At 42.6% G+C, this 20,732-nt stretch overlaps 1 protein-coding gene across 2 annotated transcripts in view; it reads right to left on the bottom strand.

The window, feature by feature from the left end:
• The window catches only part of LOC125736311 (mannosyl-oligosaccharide 1,2-alpha-mannosidase IB-like), a 65,792-nt gene that overhangs the window by 19,386 nt on the left and 25,674 nt on the right, over positions 1-20,732 (bottom strand). For both annotated transcript variants that reach the window (XM_049006295.1, XM_049006297.1), the window contains exons 3-4: positions 19,095-19,353; positions 6,467-6,563 (exon numbers count right to left, since the gene is read on the bottom strand). In XM_049006295.1, the coding sequence (XP_048862252.1) occupies positions 6,467-6,563; positions 19,095-19,353 (356 nt within the window). The remainder of the gene's footprint in view (positions 1-6,466; positions 6,564-19,094; positions 19,354-20,732) is intronic.

The raw sequence follows: 20,732 nt of genomic DNA, 5'->3' as shown, positions 1-20,732 counted from the left end.
TTTCTACACCCTCGACTGTCTTCTCACACAAACAGAAAGTTTCACAGAGAGGAAAGTACTAAACAAGAGACAGCTGGAATGCTTTAAGGGAACTGGCAAAGGATTTTACTTCAGGATCAGATATATTCTCCCTGTTTAGTGGCTTGTGGTATTGGTGACTAGTTAAGGTTAACCTGGGCTCAGCCTTTTAAACTAAAGGTGCTAAACATGCTCCGAAGATACAGTCAGATACGGTCTCCCCCAGACTGAAACGCCAGCGTCACTCATTATCAGTGCAGTTCAGAATCTTGTCATTTACCAAACAGCAATTCCAATGGTTTACAAAAAGTTCTATTCCCATACAGAGTGTCCCTATCCCAAGAACATGAAAAGCTGTGTATTCTGAAACGTCGATCAAAGACGACACATAACAAGGACAGTCACGGTGGATGATGCATTACCATCATTCTCTATACCAATCCCTATAAATCTCTGCTCACTATCACACACCTGGCCTACACTAAGCAGCATACAGTATACAGTATACAAACAAAATGCCATTTGACCGTGCTGCTATATATGTAATATTAGTTTTCTTAAGATACTAGAAAAAACAAAACCCAGCATATTCATACCTGCAGAGAAGCTCATATCCTGTGAATATTATTTTCATATCTAGCTGATAGAGCTTCCTCACAAAGGTCCTTCTACTCCACAGAATAAAAGGTATTATGAACATGCATCAGAAGCCAACAGAAACGCTAAAACAAGGAGCAGAGTTCATAGAAAAAGTAATGTAAAGTTGGACTGATAAGTCAGTGCTTAAGATGAGATGTTATTACAGGGGAGAGAAAATGGTCATTAAAACGGTATCAGCATTTTTTGCAGGGGTGGGGGAGGAGGGGTGGACATTACTTAGAAACATCAATATACACATGCAAAGCAAACCCAAGCACCCAATTCAGCTTCTCAAGGTCAATGGGCATATGCCTGACCAGGCTGCCAAGAAGGAGGGGAATTACACTTCTTAAAATCGATTTTAAAACATTTCATCACAGTTCAAAAACAATGTATTCTAGGGGAATATTTCTGAATGATAAATAGGCTGCCGGTATCCACTTTCCTATACCCAGACTGGCTATGCACCAAGCAATGCCAAACTACATACAGCGGAGGTCAGCTCTCTAGGTCAGCGGTTCCCAACCCAGTCCTCAGGTACCCACAGATGGCCCACATTTTCGCTTCCTCCCAACTCTCAGTGAAATGAGGACTGTCTGCGGGTCCCCGGGGACTGGATTGGGAAACACGGCTCTAGGTCATTTTATTCCTTCATGAAAGCAGAGATGGGCTGACAAGAACATGATGCTGCTCATTTTCGAAAGATGATCTGCCAACAACCATGCATCCACAAACGGGGCAAGACACTGGGGAAAAGACGGACTATTTCTCAGGGGAAAAAAACATTTCAACTGAACCTCACTATGACCAAACAAATGCAAACAAGCATCACCACTTCAAATAAGTCAAGAGAACACTTATGATTGTCCCATGAACCAATTCAACTGAAGGGTCATTCAACCTTATTAAAACAAAAACTTGAATGAATGCAATTAGAAGTTAGATTTTTTTTAAGTCCCATCTCCAGTAAGCTAAGCAGCTACAGGTTCATGCACACATTAAATTATCCACACTTGGGCGATTCTAGCACAGGGGTGTTTTTTAACAAGCCGTGTTCAGCATGTGGCCTTAACTGCCTGGTTAAATGTGTATCTGCAAGAGTAAACAAAACCTCATGTCTAAGACCACAGAGGAAAGGAATTAGCAATACTGTACTTCCAGCAGTCAACATTAGTTTTAATAGGGTGAATAAAGACAAATCTGAAACTAAAATCCATAGAGAGAGACATGCATCTCTAATGATTCTTAATTAAGAATGATCACTGAAAAGATGTGCCGCCAAAATTGTATACGTTTTCGTTAAACATCAAGCCATAAAGCTAATTAGTGATCTTAGAAATACACCTTATTAGAAATCACTCAGAAGGGGCAATATGAAACCCATCTGGATTTCAGGGTCTGACAAACACCCTCGTGATTTACCTGCAAATGACTAAAGCGGCAAATTCCCAAAGTAACTGACATAGACCATAAATCATTCTTCTGAGAAAAAAAAACATCATGGTATCTCTGCTGTCAAAGTCACTCTGCTCAACCTCTCAACAAGGTTTAATTTTGGCAGATTCATGTTCATACAGTCTGAAGAATACATGCCAAGCACACTTACGAGACATCACAAAATAGATTTATTTTTAACACAGAATCATTATTTCCTCATGGCGAACGTACATTTTTGTGTGTTGAAGCTCCGAGGCACTTAGGAATCTATAAAATTTACAGAATATTAAATCTAAGCAGTACTCAGATTCATTCCATTAGGGATTCTCAAAGAGTTAGGCTTTATGGAAGGTTCTTACATGACTAGACATCTTTTTTTTTTTTTTACTGTGCCATTATTCAAGATGATAATTAGTGAGCACCAAATCAGTCTTGGTGTAAGCTGAACAATCAGTTTAAATTAATTAGGTGCAGCAATGTCATTAGACGGATTTTCCTTCCCCGTCTCCAAGGATCACCACGGAAACAGACCCCATGCTAACCATTCTGTGAGCGTTCGTCGGTTTGTTTTGCATGCAGCATAACACTGTAGTAAAACTGAAGGCACAGGAAAAAACACACTCCACTGAAGACCTGCTGCCAAGAATTATGCTAAATAAAACTGGGAACACACAGATCATGAACGATTTCAACTTCCATGCTGGTCATTTCTCAGGAAGACAAAGGTGAGGCTCTCCGGACAGCTCTGACTGACACGCAAAGCGCTTGCATAATTAAAACATTAAGTAAGCAGGTGGCGACACCTGTGGAGCAATGCCAACAGACACAAGAGCTTCCCTCGCCCTACAGGGCGGGAGATGCCCGCCCACTTAGCTGAAGTTGACGTCAGAAGAAACCACGATGACTGACTCTCCACAGTATAACTGGGCCAAGGCGACGGGCTGGACTGGCAGCCAAATTACCGGTCTGATCTGGATGGAGGCTGAAACATCTGCTGTACCAATCTCTCAACTGGCATCTCAATTAGCTCCCCTTCTGTTGAGGTGGAAGCACCAGCTCTTATTTAGGCTCAAATCTGTAACCGAGTAATTAACTCAAGGAAAAGGCTGTGTAGGAACAGATATTTAACTCATCCATTAATCAAAAATAAACCACTATAAATAAATAATAGGGAAAAAAGGTGCAAAATGAAAAGCCACTGAATATTTATGCAATTTCAAAAGGTTATTTGTACAAATCAATTTTGCTACATCTACTTGAACGATGCATATGTGTAAAATCCCGACTGTGCTGATCCTCCCATTTAAAACACCCCTTTCCAGGAAAATGTGCAGAAAATAGTGGCCCAAAAAGCAGGCCACAAGCATGCGGTTGGACTGAAATGAAGAGGGCTTCTTCTAGGCATAAATTTTCCCAAACATCATGAGGCACACACTCACCTACAGCTGCCATTTTGGCAAGATGCAACTCAATAAAAAGGGAATTTAATCTGCCTGGAAAAAGGGGGGGAAGTCTCCTGGCAGAAAGCCACGCAGAGTCCTTTATCCAGCACTCCTCATTTCCACTCATTTCCAGGTATCTACTGCGTGCTGACTGGCACATGGCAATTTTGGAATGGGGACCGAACTTAGTGACAAGCAGGTGATAATAGGCTAAGGATGCAGTAACACTTACACTGCTGGAGGACAGTGGCCAAAATTAACTCAGCAGCGAGAAAAAAGAAATGCATCAAAATGTAAAAATCAGACAATATCCTGATATTCACCATTCTCTTCTCATTACATTCACCTGCATTCAACTTCGTCTACAAACAAGCATCATCGCTGTCTTCAAACATGTCACCACCAATGACCTGTCACGACCACAAATGATACATGAACAGTCCAACAGGGCTTTGAAGGTGATGCTCCACAGGGATGCCAGGGTTTGCTTCCCTCTTAACAAAACCCACTTTATACAGACATCAGCTGTACTCATTAAGTCTGCTGTCCATGTGAAGACACTAATCCTTCACATATTGCATTGTCTGAGCCCGGGACATCTGTTACGGGACTGGGAGATGAGCTGCGCAACCAGTACTCAAAGCAGCAGCCTGAACACAGCAGCTTCAACACCAGTTTCATACGGTCCCAGTGATCCTGGTCATTTAGGGCGGCAGCACCATGGTACTCGGGGAGTTAACCAGCTAAACGGTGCACTGTGCCGTTTTAGCTACAGCCCTTCCACACATGCTCACAAACAAGGCTATTTCCTTCAGAGGCATAAACAATTAATTAAAACAAAATTAATGCAGCACAAAGAAACAACCATTCACAAACAAATGGGGAACATTAACCAAAAATAATTCTCATCATTTTCTCCTTTGACCTTTACAGATTGTTATAAAGAATTGACTCTGCTCGATTTTGGTGATTATTATTCCATCTGGCACTTATATAATGTGCCATTTTTCAGTCATTTACCAAAGTGGGTGTTTTTGGGCATAAAGGCTTTTCTTCTTCATAGCATAATCAGGACAAAAAGTTAACCTGCTTCTAAAAGGGAGGTATTTAAAGATGGCTGTCACCCCAACCCAGGCGGCATTTTAAACCTGGCACGTGGGCTGCTCTTGACATCTGGCGAGTTCGGAGCACGGTCCTCACTCACATGAGGCCAGACACGCAACCTCACTCACTCCTCATCCATCCCCTTCGCACTGCCTCCGCGTCCTCTCCATCTGCAGGCTCCTCCAGTAATTAAATCCTGAGGACATGCTGGCTGCCACCCCAAAGAAATGGTCCAGGGAGCGCTGGACCATGCTGTCTCTCAAACTATATCTCCTTTAATTTGTTAGCAATTCTAATTATGGAAAAAATCAGCAGGGACATTAAGGCTACCTCGTCAGTGTCATGCTTAATCTACCTGTAGCTATAGACACTTATCTGTACACACGCACAAATTATGGGTTTACAGGTACTGTTGTTAATATACTTCTACATGATAAGCCCAGAATTAAACTAGGGAAATTTCTAAATTTCCTAAAAGATACAGACTGAAACCTACAAGCACCTCTAACCTTCCACGTTTTCTACAAAATCTGAAACCGGGCATTAAGCTTGACGCAGAAACTGAATTGGACCCGGAGAAAATGCAGAGTAAATATGTTTGAAAGTCATCCTCCTTGGCTGAAGTGAGATTACCCCTCCGGGGGAACTCAGTGGGTGCCGAGGTCAAGCTCTCCCACAGGGTTTGTAATGTGTTCGATCCAAACCAGGCCAGAAACCAAACACATACTCATTTAATACTCCAATGGAGTCTAAAGGAGTCTTAGTTATAGGGGTTTGCATTCTCATATGGAAGTGCAGGGGAGAAAAAGTGATACGCTCCAATACCACATAACCAGCTAAACCACGTTGTAACAAGAAATCGCAGGGAAAGCAGGGTGTGCCAAAGCTACAGCAGGTAGCATTACCACCCAACCGACAACAGCAATTGGTCTGATCCGATAAGAAGCAATAAAAACAAAAAGAAATTGTTTAAACCAGGCTGATTGACAGGGCTTTATAATCCTGTTCCCTGGATTCTCCCTCTGCTCAGGGGGTCTCCTCCGGAGTCCCAGATGGGTTAGCAGTTTCTACATTTAGGCTGTAATAAGTATCTTTCAGACATCCTGTAATTGAAAACACACAGGATATTATAATCAGTGGATATGAGAAGCAGAGGTATGAGATTAGCCGAGCTCATTCATTGTCCTGCATGATGATACATTTCATCACTGTTTGCCTTGCCTGTTTAATCAGTTGTGGAAAAAACTCTGCCCTTTCAAAGGTTTTTTTCTGAAAAATGAGGAAAAATCCAGCGGCACCAAAGAGCCGATGCCCTCAAATTCGGAATTAAACCTTAGCCGTGCTGTTTTACCCTGGGGCAAAGCAAACCATTCTCAGTACCAAAGCACATCTATTTCTCCACACCATCTGTGATCACCATAAAACTTTCTTTGATAGTTTTTTTTCTTATTTTGTTTAGAAACACTTCTCCACATTTTGCTGATAAAAAATCTGCAACCATAATATAAAATTACATTTTTGTTCTGCAGGGACTGATATGGACTCAAAAGCACTTCTGACGGGTGATGCAGATAATCATAATCATAAATAAGGTTTGAACAAAAGTTCAAAGTATATAAGAGCATAAGGCTGACTGATAAAGAAATGGGTGTGCAGGGAGAGACACTGAAGACCTGAAAACGTCAAACCTCATGGCATGAACTGAGAAACAAGGAGCCCCTTCAAGCAGCGAGTAGAGACAATGATGATGAGGGAAAAACCATAATGTTTTGGGAAAATTTGGGGTGTGGGGTTGAGGTGGCGTTGGGGTCGGTCCCCTCACTCACCAAAGATGTTGGTGGAATGTCCCTTCTTGGCGAGGGGCTTCAGCTCATTGTGTCCCCAGCCGTATTGCCGGTAACTTCCCCACGCATGCTTCATCATCTGCAAAACAGTGTCCATTTTTTAAGACTCAGCTGGCTTTGATAACTTTAAAACACACATTCTGGTTAACAGTTTCTTCATTATTTAAAAATGACAACCAAACCAAAGGCAATGGAGTCAGCGAGCCCATTTTTCACAGCTGTAATTTATGACTCATTCTCTGTAGAAGTTTCAGTTTGTTCCACAAAAACAGAACACGACAGACCCTGGTTGTTCTTTTCTTAATGATAGTTTCTGCAGTACGCAGCTGCTACCCTGGGAAGCACAGATCCCAGGTAGAAGAGATCCTACATGGGAACCATCACAGGGTGAACTTACAAGCACCATTAAACCTAAACTGCATAAGTGGACTACGAGAGGAAACATGCAGGGAATGGAAGCCTCATCACTGGAGGTGTATTCCCACAGTTACCTGCCTTCCTCTGCTTCTTCCCCTCAGATCCATCAAGTAAATGCACACAGCTCCAGGGCTCATTCAAACATCTCACCCCACTGCGACTCCAACACAACATATTTTAAAACCCACTCTCAGCTTTAAACAGTGTGCAGTGCAGTGTTTACGGCTTTTCTGTAGCCATGCAAGATACCAGTAACGTTTTTATAATGGAGACAGAACATGGAGGTTTATGGTGACTAATGAAATATTTTCATAAACTAATAATGCTAATAAATGATTAATTCTCTGTACCACTGGTGAGGGCGCTCCACCCTAGTTTGGCAAAGCAACAATCTGCTAGTTTCATAGCACTCACCTGACCTTCATCGGGTTGAAATGGTGCTTAATACACAACGGCCTGGGACTGAACACACAAAAGGTGGACTTACAGGCATTTAAGTAAAGAGGCGCTAATCCACGACACCTTTGGAAGTTATTTATCTCGGATTATGAATTGTGAAAATGGTTCAGATGCTAAACCAAGCCAAGGCCGCCTGAAAAAACTGAAGCTCCTGGACAAGGCGTCTGGATAAAAGCAGTCCCTGTGGGCAGAGAAACACTACAAAGCCAGAAGTAAAGGCCAGCGAGAAAGGCCACCACTCCAGCACTGGCCTCGCCAGGGGTGAAACTGGTAATACACACTTAATGAACAGACAACTTCATCCAAAGCAACCAACAACAAATTTAGCTGCTTTATTGCAAAAATTCCGGTTAAGATCAAGAGGTACAAAAGCCAAATCCTGCTTGCCACCTGAAACATTAACCTCTACACAGCATATCTGCCACAGTACCTGCCTAATGAATAATGCATCACCTCCCCTCTGTCTTATGACTAGAATTACAATTAGCACCAAAAAAATACATATTATGTATTCCATATATATACACATACGTATGCATATATCCATGATATTCCATAAAGTCCACATTTTCAAGAGGAATAGAATGTTTTGCTCTTTACATAATACACTCTTTGGTTCATGGCTGGGTGTTCAAAGGAAGTAAAAGAATTTCATCTCCTACTGAAAGGGCACAGTATGTAGTTTTCCAGAAATGCCAAACAGTAAGCTGGTCCACATCCAGGTTCCCCGGCCTGGGCCTGGGTTCTCCAATGCCCAGAAAGAAAACATAGCGAAAAGGACAAACCAGTCAAAAAGCCAGAAGCTATAAATCGCAATTAGAAAGCACTAGCAACTAACTAAATAGAACCAGAATGGAGTCTTGCATATACACTTGACTTCCAAAGACTATGGAAGCATCCACAGTATAGGCAACACTACTGGATATAGACAGACCCACAGCAGGCCTTCAGAATTTAAATTTGCTGTGAAGTGAGCAGAGTGGAAACTTGCCAAAATTCACTTTAACAGTCACTTTTAAAAAGTGAATTCATTCAAACTGGCTGGACTGGTAATAGGTATTTGAATCAGGTCTCCCGCCCTCCCTCATGGCTTTTGAAGCCTCTCACAAGAGCTCTGGTGGGTTTGGAAGGCTCTCTGTGCAGGCCGGAGCTATTCTGGGATTGGTGATGCGATGATCTGGATGGATGAGAGAGAGAGAGGCCAGCATGTCTTCAGAATGGGGAGGGGCTGGACCACAGGAGCACGACTGCTTTGAACACACATTTCATATCAGCACTGAAGTGCTCCTGGGAATGCCAGGTGGGCCGCCTGTCCAAATGATTACTGTAATGAAGCTGCTGAAGGCTGAAACGATACCAAAGCAGCTCCCAGCCTTTGAGAAGTGGCCCGATAAGGCAGTGAGAAGCCGTAGATATTTAATCCACATCCTTTGGCATTCCGTTAACTCATTATTTATCATAATACTCATGCCTCTTGAAAAATTCACTTTCCAAGAAATCATTTGCATTTCTGGGTGTATTTCTGCTGTTCCCAAAATGCAAGTAGGAGTGAGCAGTATTAGGGTTGGGTAACGTCTGCCTCCAATCAGCTACCACGGATCCCTCTATAGCATCGCATATTCATACATTCACACTAGGGGTGTGTGATTTGATGATATTAGTATTGTGCTGCAGTGCACATTCTATCAGTTGGAGTTCTATGGCTCATACGAGCATCTAAAGCTGTTTTGTCAGCCAAATCCATTCAACGCACCAATAAACCGGCAACAGCAAACAGTAAATAGAGCACTAGATTTGTTCATCTCTCCCTTTTGCGGCCTTCTCCCAACAAGCAACACTTTTTGGCAACGCAACAGCATGGACGACACGGAGGAGTTGGTCCCTAAAAACTATTTGACATCAGTAACATGGAACTTGTTTAGGTTTTCCAAAATGGAGACAATGCAGACCATTATTTAAAAAATTTATAAAGATACGGTTCGCATGTCATATGGCGAATGTCATTTTAGCTACCACAAAATAAAAAACCCGAAAGAGTAAGCTAACAGTCAAACAGAGAGAGGGAACCCACATGAATTCATCAGCTGCTACAATCTGACAAAAAATTCTTACAAATGTTAGATGTTACATAGCATGACCGCATTTTAATTAAGTGTTGTTGTTCACCATAAATCAATGTTCATTTTCAGATGGGATTTATAAAAAGGTCTATACCAAAATTCTTGCCGAATGTTCATAAATTGTGGAACAGCACTCAAAGTGCTTTAGTCAGTTTTTTCATTTAGGTTTTTTCTTTTTTTTTTTTTTTAAAAAAAAAAACATTGGTTATACTCTTCATTAACGGTCTTCAAAAGCAACATGGAAATTAATCGTGATAGGATCACGGATTGTGATCCTGCCTGAAAAAGAAAAAAAAGTGATTTGATATTTTTGCCATATCGCCCACCCTCACACTTTCAACAACGGTGTTTAGAAATGTGCACAGAAGAGACCAGTCACCCGTGGACCCACACCCACTAGCCTGCCCGCCCACCAGCACACCCGATTACAAAATCGTCAGGCTCGATCTTCACACTCACACGCACTTGATACCGTATGAATTTTCTCGATTTCTCTAGCCAGGTTCCGAAGGGAGAGATGGTCCACTTGCAATGGCAACAGGACAGACCAAGGGGATGAGCAGAAGTTTTCAAAGAAAACAAAGCCTCTGGGATCAGAGGCACTAAGGCAGTCAAAACGTTGACCAGAAATGGACTCACAGCAGAAAGTTTACCGAATACGCATTTCAGCCATATTGAAGCATCATTAATCGTTTTTTTTTTTTTTTAAACACACACATACACAATGTATTACAAGCAAGGAAAGTTTGACTACCAGTAATTATTAGTGTACTAAAAATATCTATATCCATTGATATCTTCAGCACATCCGTCTATCTACACCTACTCTCTGGATCAAATTTATAGGTTAAAAAGAGATATTCGTGTACTTGTGGCTCTCTGTACTGCAAATCAGAACTTGAATACTTGAAAATTAAAAATGGCATCTGGCACTATCGTGACAACAGCAGAAACAAAAGAGTTCTGTGTGCTGAGGGGTGGATGAGGCATGATTGTGAGTGACAGGGGTTCTGAAGAGGTGCCACAACCACAAAGTGACACTGACTGGATATGCCTGAAAGTGACAGGGGGTCACCTCATCACTAAGTAGTGAGTGGCCAACATTCTAGGGCTGACACTTAGCGAGAACAGACCACTACCCGCTGCAACAAAAAAGCAGCATCAATTTTGGTAAGAAATTAGATGTCAAAGGCTACTCCAACAAGCAATAAATTAAACTGACTTGGCGGAGGAGGAGGAGGTGGGGACAGCACCACATGGTCAGCCAATTTTGCATGAGGGTTGCAATTCCTTCAGTTCAGGATCAAAAGAGAAACCTTTAATATAGCTCTATGGAAAGATAAGCGGGGGGACTTCTTTTGAGGTGGAACAGAACATTTCTGGAATTTCTAGAATGTTGAAGCTGCATCCTACAGTCAATCATAACCTCATTCAAAGCCTGAGGATTCATACATAGCTTTGGTCCCCCCACCCACCCACAGAAATCTACACAAACGATATCCCACAGTGCAGTGTTTTGACATTGATCATTCGTTTAGCATCTCCCAAAAGGTGAAAAACCCCTTGTGGATGCTAAGGTTACTCTTTGGGAGATCGAAGCGAAGAGAGGCAGGCTGAACGTGGCCCGAATGTGACCTTTGATGAGCAAAGCCACACGCTCACCAGATCCATCTCCTCCTTACGGACTTTCCCACGGACACCCTCCACAATGTCTGGATTGCAAAGAAAGATGATGCTTTTATCATATGATGCAAAATATCTCCTATATTTTACCAGTGTGGGGCAGCATGGTGGTGCAGTGGTTAGCGCTGTTGCTTCACACCTCTGGGACCAGGGTGTGTGTAGAATTTCCATGTTCTCCCCATGTCGTTGTGGGGTTCCCTCTGGGTACTCTGGTTTTCCCCCCCACCGTCCAAAGACATGCTGAGGCTAGTTGGAGTCACTAAATTGCCCAAAGGTGTGCATGTGTGAGTGTGCCCTGGGTTGTTCCCCGCCTTATGCCCGTAGCTTCTGGGATAGGCTCCGGACCCCTAGGAGGGTAAGTGGTTTGGAAAATGGATGAATAAATGGACTTTACCAATGCAATCACAATTACAGGCTGCATTTATAAATGTCATTCAAGTAGATTTAGGTTATATACACTGGGAGGAATGAAAATCATTTAAACTGCTTTAGTTATTACTGAATTTCTGACTGCAATTGTTCATACAGAAGAAAATGCCTTATTGTTGCACACAATGCTCCACAATGCCAGGTGAAGCCATAATGAGTTACGCTCCCATAGAAATGATGAAAACACAGGGGCACCTTGGGACAAGCCTCTTTTCTCCATCAGTTCTTCCATCACATTGACACCATCAGTTGTGTGTCAATCAAAAGGCTTCCAAATGCCTTGCGAACTGCTGCTGCCCCATAACTGGCCAGCAGAAGGTTAATGAGTGCTGGGCAGCTTGGCTCATGGAAATAACTACGTTCAACAGAAAAGTAACAAATGAAGATGGAAAGACAACTAACACTTAGCAGACCTTTCAGGACCATAACTTCCACAAGAACGACACTTCACTTGATACAGGTTTTCTCCTCTAAAATGCAGCCAAAAAGTTCCAGCTGTTTGTCTCTTGGTCGCTCCCACCCCGCTCCAGTCTTTGAAGTTCCTGTGCTCAGTGGAGTAGAATTATTACTGCCTGTTCCACTCAGAGACATTCAAGTAAAAAGAAACGTTAACGAATTGGAAAACGGGACCAGAATTAAGTGACTTTTTATAACACGCATACAAAAAAATAACACCGGAATTATCATCTTCATTATGTATTCCTCTTCACCGTGGTGAATGACATCAATCCAGAGTCTTCTACTGGACTAGTATATATGGCTGACAGAGCATTTTCACCTCTTCTGAGAGCTTCCAGAAGGCTCAGGGAGCGCCTATTAAATCATACATGGGGGTGGGGCTGCCATGTGAACCCCGCCCCCCTTCAGTCATTCCTAGTGTAGCTGATGTGACAGGTTAGCAGCAGGAGTGTAATCTCAGATCCTCCGTGTGCATGCCCTGCTCTCCTGAATGGAATACCCCATTCCATAATGGCCTTTGCACTTTTCACTCAAGTGATTTCCACTCCCTTCGCATCAAAAGATGCAGCTGGAACTTGGCAAAGATGAAATGCTTTTTCTGTTATCGTGACTAGTTCACCAGACTGATTTAGTAACAGTGACGGGACAGCAGTGAAGAACTGAGATTTGGAATGGCATCTCAATCAGGGGGAAACACGGGCACATTTTCTCAAAGCCGGCACACCCATTTGGGATGTGTTCAAAAGCACTTTGTGTAAACTCCACAGAGAGCAGACACATTAAGTGGGACAGGGAAACACAGATTCAATCTGGATTCTCCTGCGTGGGCCATCTCTGCATCCAGCTGGATGTGGTGTGAGTGTGGTTCTGCAGGAGCACATACCTTCACCAAGCCATGGGTCTGTTGCCCTGACTGGTGACAGTCCCATTAAACGAGCCATTATCCTAAGCTGGCTGCCACCTTTATGGCTCAGTGGGCCGTCACAGTTAATCTTAGGGCTGGGCAGCCTGAGTTCTAGGCAATATTTCCATCAGACAGCCTTAGTTTCCAGAACTCTGCAGATTCCCAGAATATTTAACAATTTTGGGAGTTGGGAGGAGGTTGAATTCTTAAGATTTTGGTTGTAAGGGAGTAATATTCTCAGTAGCCTTTGCTCCACATTTCCCATAATTATAAATTTTTCAAAACTGACAATGACTAACTTTTCGCCGGCTTCTGGGAGTCGGGACGCTGTTGCTCTTTTCCAAGCAGTCTGGGAATGCAAAGACAGGTGCCAGACCTCATTTATCAATAGGTCAAAAATCTCAGACAACATTAAATAATCCAAACTGAGTCACAACAGTTCTGAAATCACCATGTATCTCCTGGTGTCCCTTGCCTAAAGCTGAATTTTTAAGTTCTCTTGTCTAATAAATACTATGTTCTGTTTATTTCTGGAAAATTGAGGTACAGCTAATGCACACAATTACAGAACTAATGTAACATGATGGAAAGAGCAACCCGTCAGAATGAGAGCAAGCTTAATAGGCACAGCTCTCCAGATTCAGTTTGAGTTCCATGTAACAGCAGCTTATCAGGATTCAGGTGCGGAAACATGCAGCCCAAGCCTGCAGTCAGTCACATCCAAACCCAAAACTGAAACGAGGTACCTGGCAGAAACCTGATAAGTAACTCAAAGCAGTCAAACCATATATTTAGAGGAAGCATTTGAGCGACTACGTGATTGTTTGTGATTAAACCAGTAACCGGTTCCAGCTGGTGGTAGAGCAAGTCCTCATGTTATCATAGACCACAAATTATTGTTAGGTTGGGTACTGGTACCTGCCCATCCTTTGTCATCCTCCCCATCCTGAAGAAAACAGGAGCTGACTATAAATCTCATCACAGCCTGCTGGGCATCTGTGACCTGGCAGAGCTGGGGGAGGGCGGATGTTGAGCGATAACAACATAGGACAGGGTTAGCAACGGTAGAAGATTAGCAGAGGAAAGAGGAGTGACCCTACAAAGTCTGTATTAGAACAGTGGGAAGCTCCAGTGAGTCATGCAAGATGCAACCCCTAAGATATTGGATATAAGCACCAACATTCAACCCCTGCATCTGCCTCAGCAGTTATATTAGCTTCAAATCATTTTATGCTCCAAGGAGAACACTGGCCTCTCTTTGAAGACGGTCAAGAGCATAAAGCCTACAAATTCTGAAAGGAAGAACAGCTTTTATTTAGATCCTGTCAAGTCCACAAAGCTGTGTCACAGGCCATCAGATCTCCCTCACATCACCGCTAAACACTTTTACTCAAAACCTAAAGTCTTACCTGTCATAAAAGGATGCTTAAAGAGTTACAAGCACTGAGCTTACTAATGCTAATGCAGTCATTGCCTCTTTAATGTGATCGAAAACCCTGTTTCACAGTCACATATATAACCGGGCAACTACAAGTACAATTATTCCTCTGTCTAACAATGTCATACTCAGCATTAAATTCATTCCCCAAAAATGTCATTTTGTGCCAACTCATCAGATTTGAATTCACTGTAAAATACTAAAAATGATACCCTATATTTCAATAGCTGCCATTTTAAGACTAGTTTATAAGGTTAATGTAGCATAAATTTAAAAAAAGCCATCAACCTTAAATTTCAATGACTCATTCATCTTGGGTTTATCGCAATCTCACCAATGGATTTGAGGAACACAATATAGAAACTGCAGTAAACTGCTGAGTGTTCACTCTCCAGTCCACAAAAAGAAAGAAAGAAACAGGAAATGGTTCATCTAACCGATGCAGCACAGATGAGCAGCCAAAGAACGTGTCCAGGGACATCAGAGTTGAAAGTACCATGTGACACAGCACAAAACCCAAATCATGACGTTTTATCCTCCCCAGGAAAAGCACATTCTAGCCGGGGTTAGAACCTGCACAGTTTGTAGGGACAAACTTTTCTCCACTTATTCCTGTCCTGTCCTTTCTGGTCTAGCCGCTAATGCTACAGCAACACAGCCATCATACTCAGCACACTCAAAGTCAGGTCGGAATGGATGATACAGGGTTCCATGACTGCTAAGGAATAGAGAAGCTAATGATGTGGCATGACTGCATCTCACAACAGACAATGAATACAGTCCCACTGGACTTCAAATGCTGGTTACTGGCAGCCTTATAAGGAGCAGAAGCCCTGCTGCTCAGCCATGTCAGTCTCTTATCACGTTACTTTACGTTTGTCATTCTGAAAGCGATCACATTACATTGTTTACACATCTTCTCATCCTAATCAGACTTTTTACTGCTTTGCCATTCCTCTGAAGCCTTGCTCGCCCAAAACCCCTTTCATCGCTTACATTGAAAGTTCCAGAACAGAACCATAAGCCCAGCATCAAAGAATTTCTGCTGAGCACATTGCCTGACCACCGGTTCACCTCAAATCTGCCCATAAAGGTACAGCAGCAGATACCTGGTGAGTAGAACATCACCCTCGTAACCCTGGAAAATGCTGTTCCCCAGCTGAATGCTGGCATTCTCTCCCCCACTGGCCACTTTTTACAATCTAACACTTTGCTTCGCGACTGGACAAGAATGTATGTTCACAGAAAGATCACAGTGGAAATAAGGCCATTTCCTTAACCACCACTAAAGCATAAGAGAGAAATATTATATGCATATATGCACAGACATGCAAAATCATGGCAGGTCATTCACCAGCAGATTTGCATTATTATGTTCCATGGATGCAACACACTGGCAAAATATATACAGAGAAACTGTCACAATTGCTTTGTGCAGTATTTAGAGATGGTGGGAAAGGGATAAGTTACCCATAAGGAGGGAAGAAAGGGCTGGAAAGAAGATTACTTATGATGAATTTACATTACTGGAGTGTATCCACCAACACTTCCTTCAAATCATCATTTACTTATTCAATTGACAATTACTTAAATTACAGACAAATTACTTCCATCTATCCGTGTCCTGAATTCCTTGTTTTATTCTTATGCAACGGCCCTTCCAGTATTGCAAAGCCAAGCTGTAACAGTATAATTTTAATTCAGCTAACTAATCATATTCTTTCAGCATGTCACTCCAGTTTCTGATGATGTGCTGCTTCAACTCCCTGGCCAGTGTAAGCCTTTCTGCTGTATGTATTTTTGTTGCTAGCTGCAGTTTTTTGGCAATAATCAAATAACCAGAAATTCTCCAAAACTGTAGAAAAGTAGGCATTGTTCATATCCCTGCTGTGTGGAACACACAGTAAACGACATCTGAGGCCAGTCTCTGATCTCCAGGGGTTGTGATTAATTTTGAAGCTCTAAAGTTTAAGCAGAGAAGTTCAAAACGTCTTTGAAGATGTGCAACGGGCCGCATGCCACGGCAGCCTAGTCATACAGAGACATGCGGAAAGCAAACCGCTGATACAAAGCTGTCATACAATTAAATTTACAGCAAATACACTGACTTCTACATTCAGCCACTCCCTCTATACATACAGATTCAGCTAAAGGCAATGGGAATGCAACATAAAAGTGCACCAACCCACCGTTAAAACATAAAGTGGGTTAAAATACCCCATTACACATACATGAATGACGAAGGCATCACACAGTGCATCTGGCAGAAGGGTGTCTGAGTCACAAGGCCTAGATGCTTGGGGAAAGCCTCCCTGATGCCATGCATCTTAATAAATGCCTCCATCTCAAACAGGGATAAATGAAATGATCGGGCTGGTGAGAAAGTTAAATTGCCTTCCCTCTCCAGCCTCCAGACTTTGAGTTTAAAGATGAACAAAAAGGTAAATAAAAGCACTGAATTATACAGCAAATGACATTTAACCGCCCTGAGAAAACAGAATTCCAAGTAATTTATTGTGACAGAGAGACAGTAAGTAATTGGTTTTCAGATGGTTTCACGGCAGACTACGGTGCAGCGGTAAGACACAAGTAACAGGATCGGTCTAATGAAGGGGATCCAATTAACACTTTAATGGGATTCGTAACGGGAGTCATGTTTGGCCTGCACTCTAACAGGATTGGTGAAGCCAGAGGTACTGGATGAGCCTGATGGGGAAATGGCGTTCATTACAAATGGCTCATCTGCTCAACTGCTGTAGTGATGGATTCCCACGACGTGACCCAAGAGTAGCAATATACAAAACGTCTGCAGCGATTTAGGGCACCTGCCGAAAACATGGCAAGGTATTACGCCGTAACAAAACCATAACCCGAGTCACACTCAGGTTACATCTGCAGGCCGGATCCTGGAGACCATGATTTGCTGGCTATCGACTGACACTAGACAGCATATTAAATATGGATTTTTAAACACGCAAATACAGAGAAATAGTATTCTGACAGCTAATGCGATCAGTATATCCAGCCTCATTTAACCAATTTGTGTACCTAACAGACACCTTCATTCTATTACCACCCTGAAACTATCTTTCTTCAGCCCCAGATCAGTAAAATACAAACTCGCTCCTAGCTGTCTCTCTGTAAACTACTTCTACATCCCTAAACTGCCCACGTAAGGTGAGCTACAACTGACGGATCCATCAGCAGAACGAATGGAACATGACCCATGGAATAATTCCGTCAAATGGGTTGCCAAGAGTTTCGAGCACCATCCCCCCTTTTCTTCCCTCCACCACATACACCACATCCCTGAGCAGTCTTCCTATATGCAACTTGGAAATCGCCTGATCCTTAACGCTAGGAGCTTGTTGTCATGACAACTTGGGGCTTACAGATGAAAAGAAAATGCGTTTAGGTTAGCATCCATGAGAAAGCTGGAAGGCGCCTGATAAATCTGAGTATACATGCCTTGAACACTATACAGGAGCAGACATCCTATTGATTTCATCTCTCCCAGCTTCCGTAAATAAGAATAAGGTCCACAAGGCCTACATCTCACTCACTCCTTTGCATAACAAAGAAGATATCTTCTTGGTTTGTAATGCACCTTCAGATTATAGCATGCCCCCATTGCTGCCCAAGCTGCCTTGGATCCAGTGGTACTAGAGAACCCAATAGATAGCTGTGTGGCTGCCGTGTGCTCAAGAACCCAATAGTAGAACTTATTAATTAAAATGTAAATGTTTATATTTGATGAACATACAGTCTCTTCCCAGGTTATGATGGGGTTATGTTCCAACAGACATATCGTAAGGCAAAAATGCATTAATACAGTACACCTGTACAGTACAATCTAACAAACATCATAGCCTACCCTAGCCTGTTATAAACATGCTTAGAACACTTACATTAGCCTACAATTTATTAACACAAAGCCTGTTGTATAATTAAATATCTCATATAATTTATTGAATAATGTACTGAAAGAGAAAAAGATTTACCCATCCTAAAGTCAAAATACTGAACATGAACCACCATAACCCAAGGAACGTTTGATTCCGATTTTGCGGTTGCCATTTGAAAATGATCTAGAGGAGCTTTTTGAACATTTCAAGACAATCTGCCTGCTGCTCTTCTGTGTGCTTCTCTCATATAAACCATGTATAGTGTTTGTTTGCACTCTGGATCTAGTGTAGGGGCCTAACCAGCAGAGAACTGGCTAGAGTGAATCTTCCACTTACGTCTCAGGACAGGGAAACTCACAGTTAAAGAAAATGGGATGAATTTAACTAAAATGAAGGGGCTGGGGGCTGGCAGAAAAGACACCTGCCTGAGTAGGACAATTATGAACAAACCGCACTGAAACAGACTGGCCATTTCATCGCCCTTGTCAGGATGTGTGCACAGTGTGGATCACAGCTGCTTCATAAGTACATAAAGCCACAGAATAGAGTCTCAGGCCCACAGCTTGAAAAACGAGCTGCTTAATCTCCAGTGGCCATCACATCACAGGCATCTCCGCCTACCAGCACATGGATTTTTTACTGGAAATCTAAACAGCAAAGTAATTAGCTGAGAAAGTTTTAAAGGTTCAGAAGACTGCACTATCCTGCAGAACATAACGTGTACAATGAATCACTACACTTTCACCCCCCCCTCCCCCCCAACCCCCACCAGAATCCCACTGGACCACTACAGTACCTCTCTGATCTTGTCCCGCTTCTCTCTGATCTCGGGGTCTCCAGGGTCACCATCATTGATGCCCACCAGCTTGGGCATGGGCACAGGGGGCAGGGCTCGAGCGCCGGCCTCCTTCTTGAGGTCCTGGGCCACACGGTTCTTCTCCGTCTGGATCTCAGCTCGCAGTTCCTGATGTGACTTCCTCAGCTTTTCCTTGGCCTCCTCTAAGGCCCGCTCATGGTCTGCCCGGATCTTGCTCCTCAGGCTCTCCTCCTCCTCCCTGTGGAGGTGCATGTCCTGGCATGAGTTCCAACTAAAAACCAGCAGACCCTGTCAGTTTGAACAAAACCAGCCAGCGTTTGTGACCGAAGGAACACCTTCTTATTATTAAGAAGTTCATCAATTGGTGTTTAATCGGTATAAAATCTACTGCTTTTAACAGGAAGAAAAAAAATCCACTTACAAAGACCTCAGGAAATTTTTACTGGAGTTTCCACTAGGTCAGAAATGAAGTTTCGATAAATGGGATTTTTAAACTTCACCAAATACCACTCAGGACACAGCTGCTCTTAAAGGTTTTAAAGGATTTCCGACAAGCAGACATATTTTCAACGGGTGTCCCAAGCCTCAAGATGCACCAAAACAGACCATTTGTTAAATCGAAAAAATGATGCAACCCCTCATAACCCCCCCAGCAGAAGTCTAGTGAGGTTTGCGGATATACAGGATTTTCTGTAGTACCTCCGCTGAAGTGGACAGACATGTAGACCTGGAACACGCTTTTCAGTCTCATGACACATTATGAATATTATTTATTTTGGGTCATTGTAGAAGGTCTGACTGCTTGGGAATCATTTATTCAGGAATTTCATATAATTTTCCTGGTCCCTTATAAAAAGTGGCAGAGCCTGAGCATTGCAGTGCATGAGGTTCTACTGTCCTGCTGACAAGACCAAGCCCATTTGAATCAAATCAAATTTCCAACACTGCCCATGACAATAGAAACTCATTTCCTGCTGATGGGTTGCAATAAAACTTAAGAAAAAAAAAAGAAACAAATTACTCACACACACAGACAAAAATATTGAGACACCTGACTACACACCTACAGGAACTTTTGCCATTCCATCTTACATTCAGATGCATCAATATAGAGTTAATAGCTGCCACTTTTCCGGGAAGACTTTCCACAAGATTTTGGAGCGTGTCTGTGGGAATTTTTGCCCATTCTTCCAGAAGAGCATTTGTGAGGTCAGGCATTAACGTCGGACGTGACAGCTTGGCTCGCAATCTCTGTTCTATTTCATCCCAAAGGATTTTGATGGTGATGAGATCAGGGCTCTGTGCGGACCAATCTTCCACATCAAAACCATGTTTTTATGGACCTTGTTTTGTGTAATGGGGCACATTCATGCTGGAACAGAAAATGACCTTCCCCAAACAGTTTTCTCAAAGTTGGAAGCGTAAAATTAGAGCAGAAGTGCACCAATCCATACCTATTAGATGGTTCATGTATCAGTCATATGTGACCGATACATGTCCGAAACTTTAGTTTTCAGTAGTCTTGTTCAATTGATTTGTATAAACAAATTACATGACGACAATGCTTTCATTTCAGATGTGATGTTGCGGAATTCAAACTGAACAGTAATATTGCCA

Source organism: Brienomyrus brachyistius, chromosome 1, assembly GCF_023856365.1.
Source record: "Brienomyrus brachyistius isolate T26 chromosome 1, BBRACH_0.4, whole genome shotgun sequence".
NCBI classification, from domain to species: domain Eukaryota; kingdom Metazoa; phylum Chordata; class Actinopteri; order Osteoglossiformes; family Mormyridae; genus Brienomyrus; species Brienomyrus brachyistius.
The sequence above is the reverse complement of the archived record's forward strand: the minus strand, read 5'-3'. Positions and strand labels throughout refer to the sequence as shown.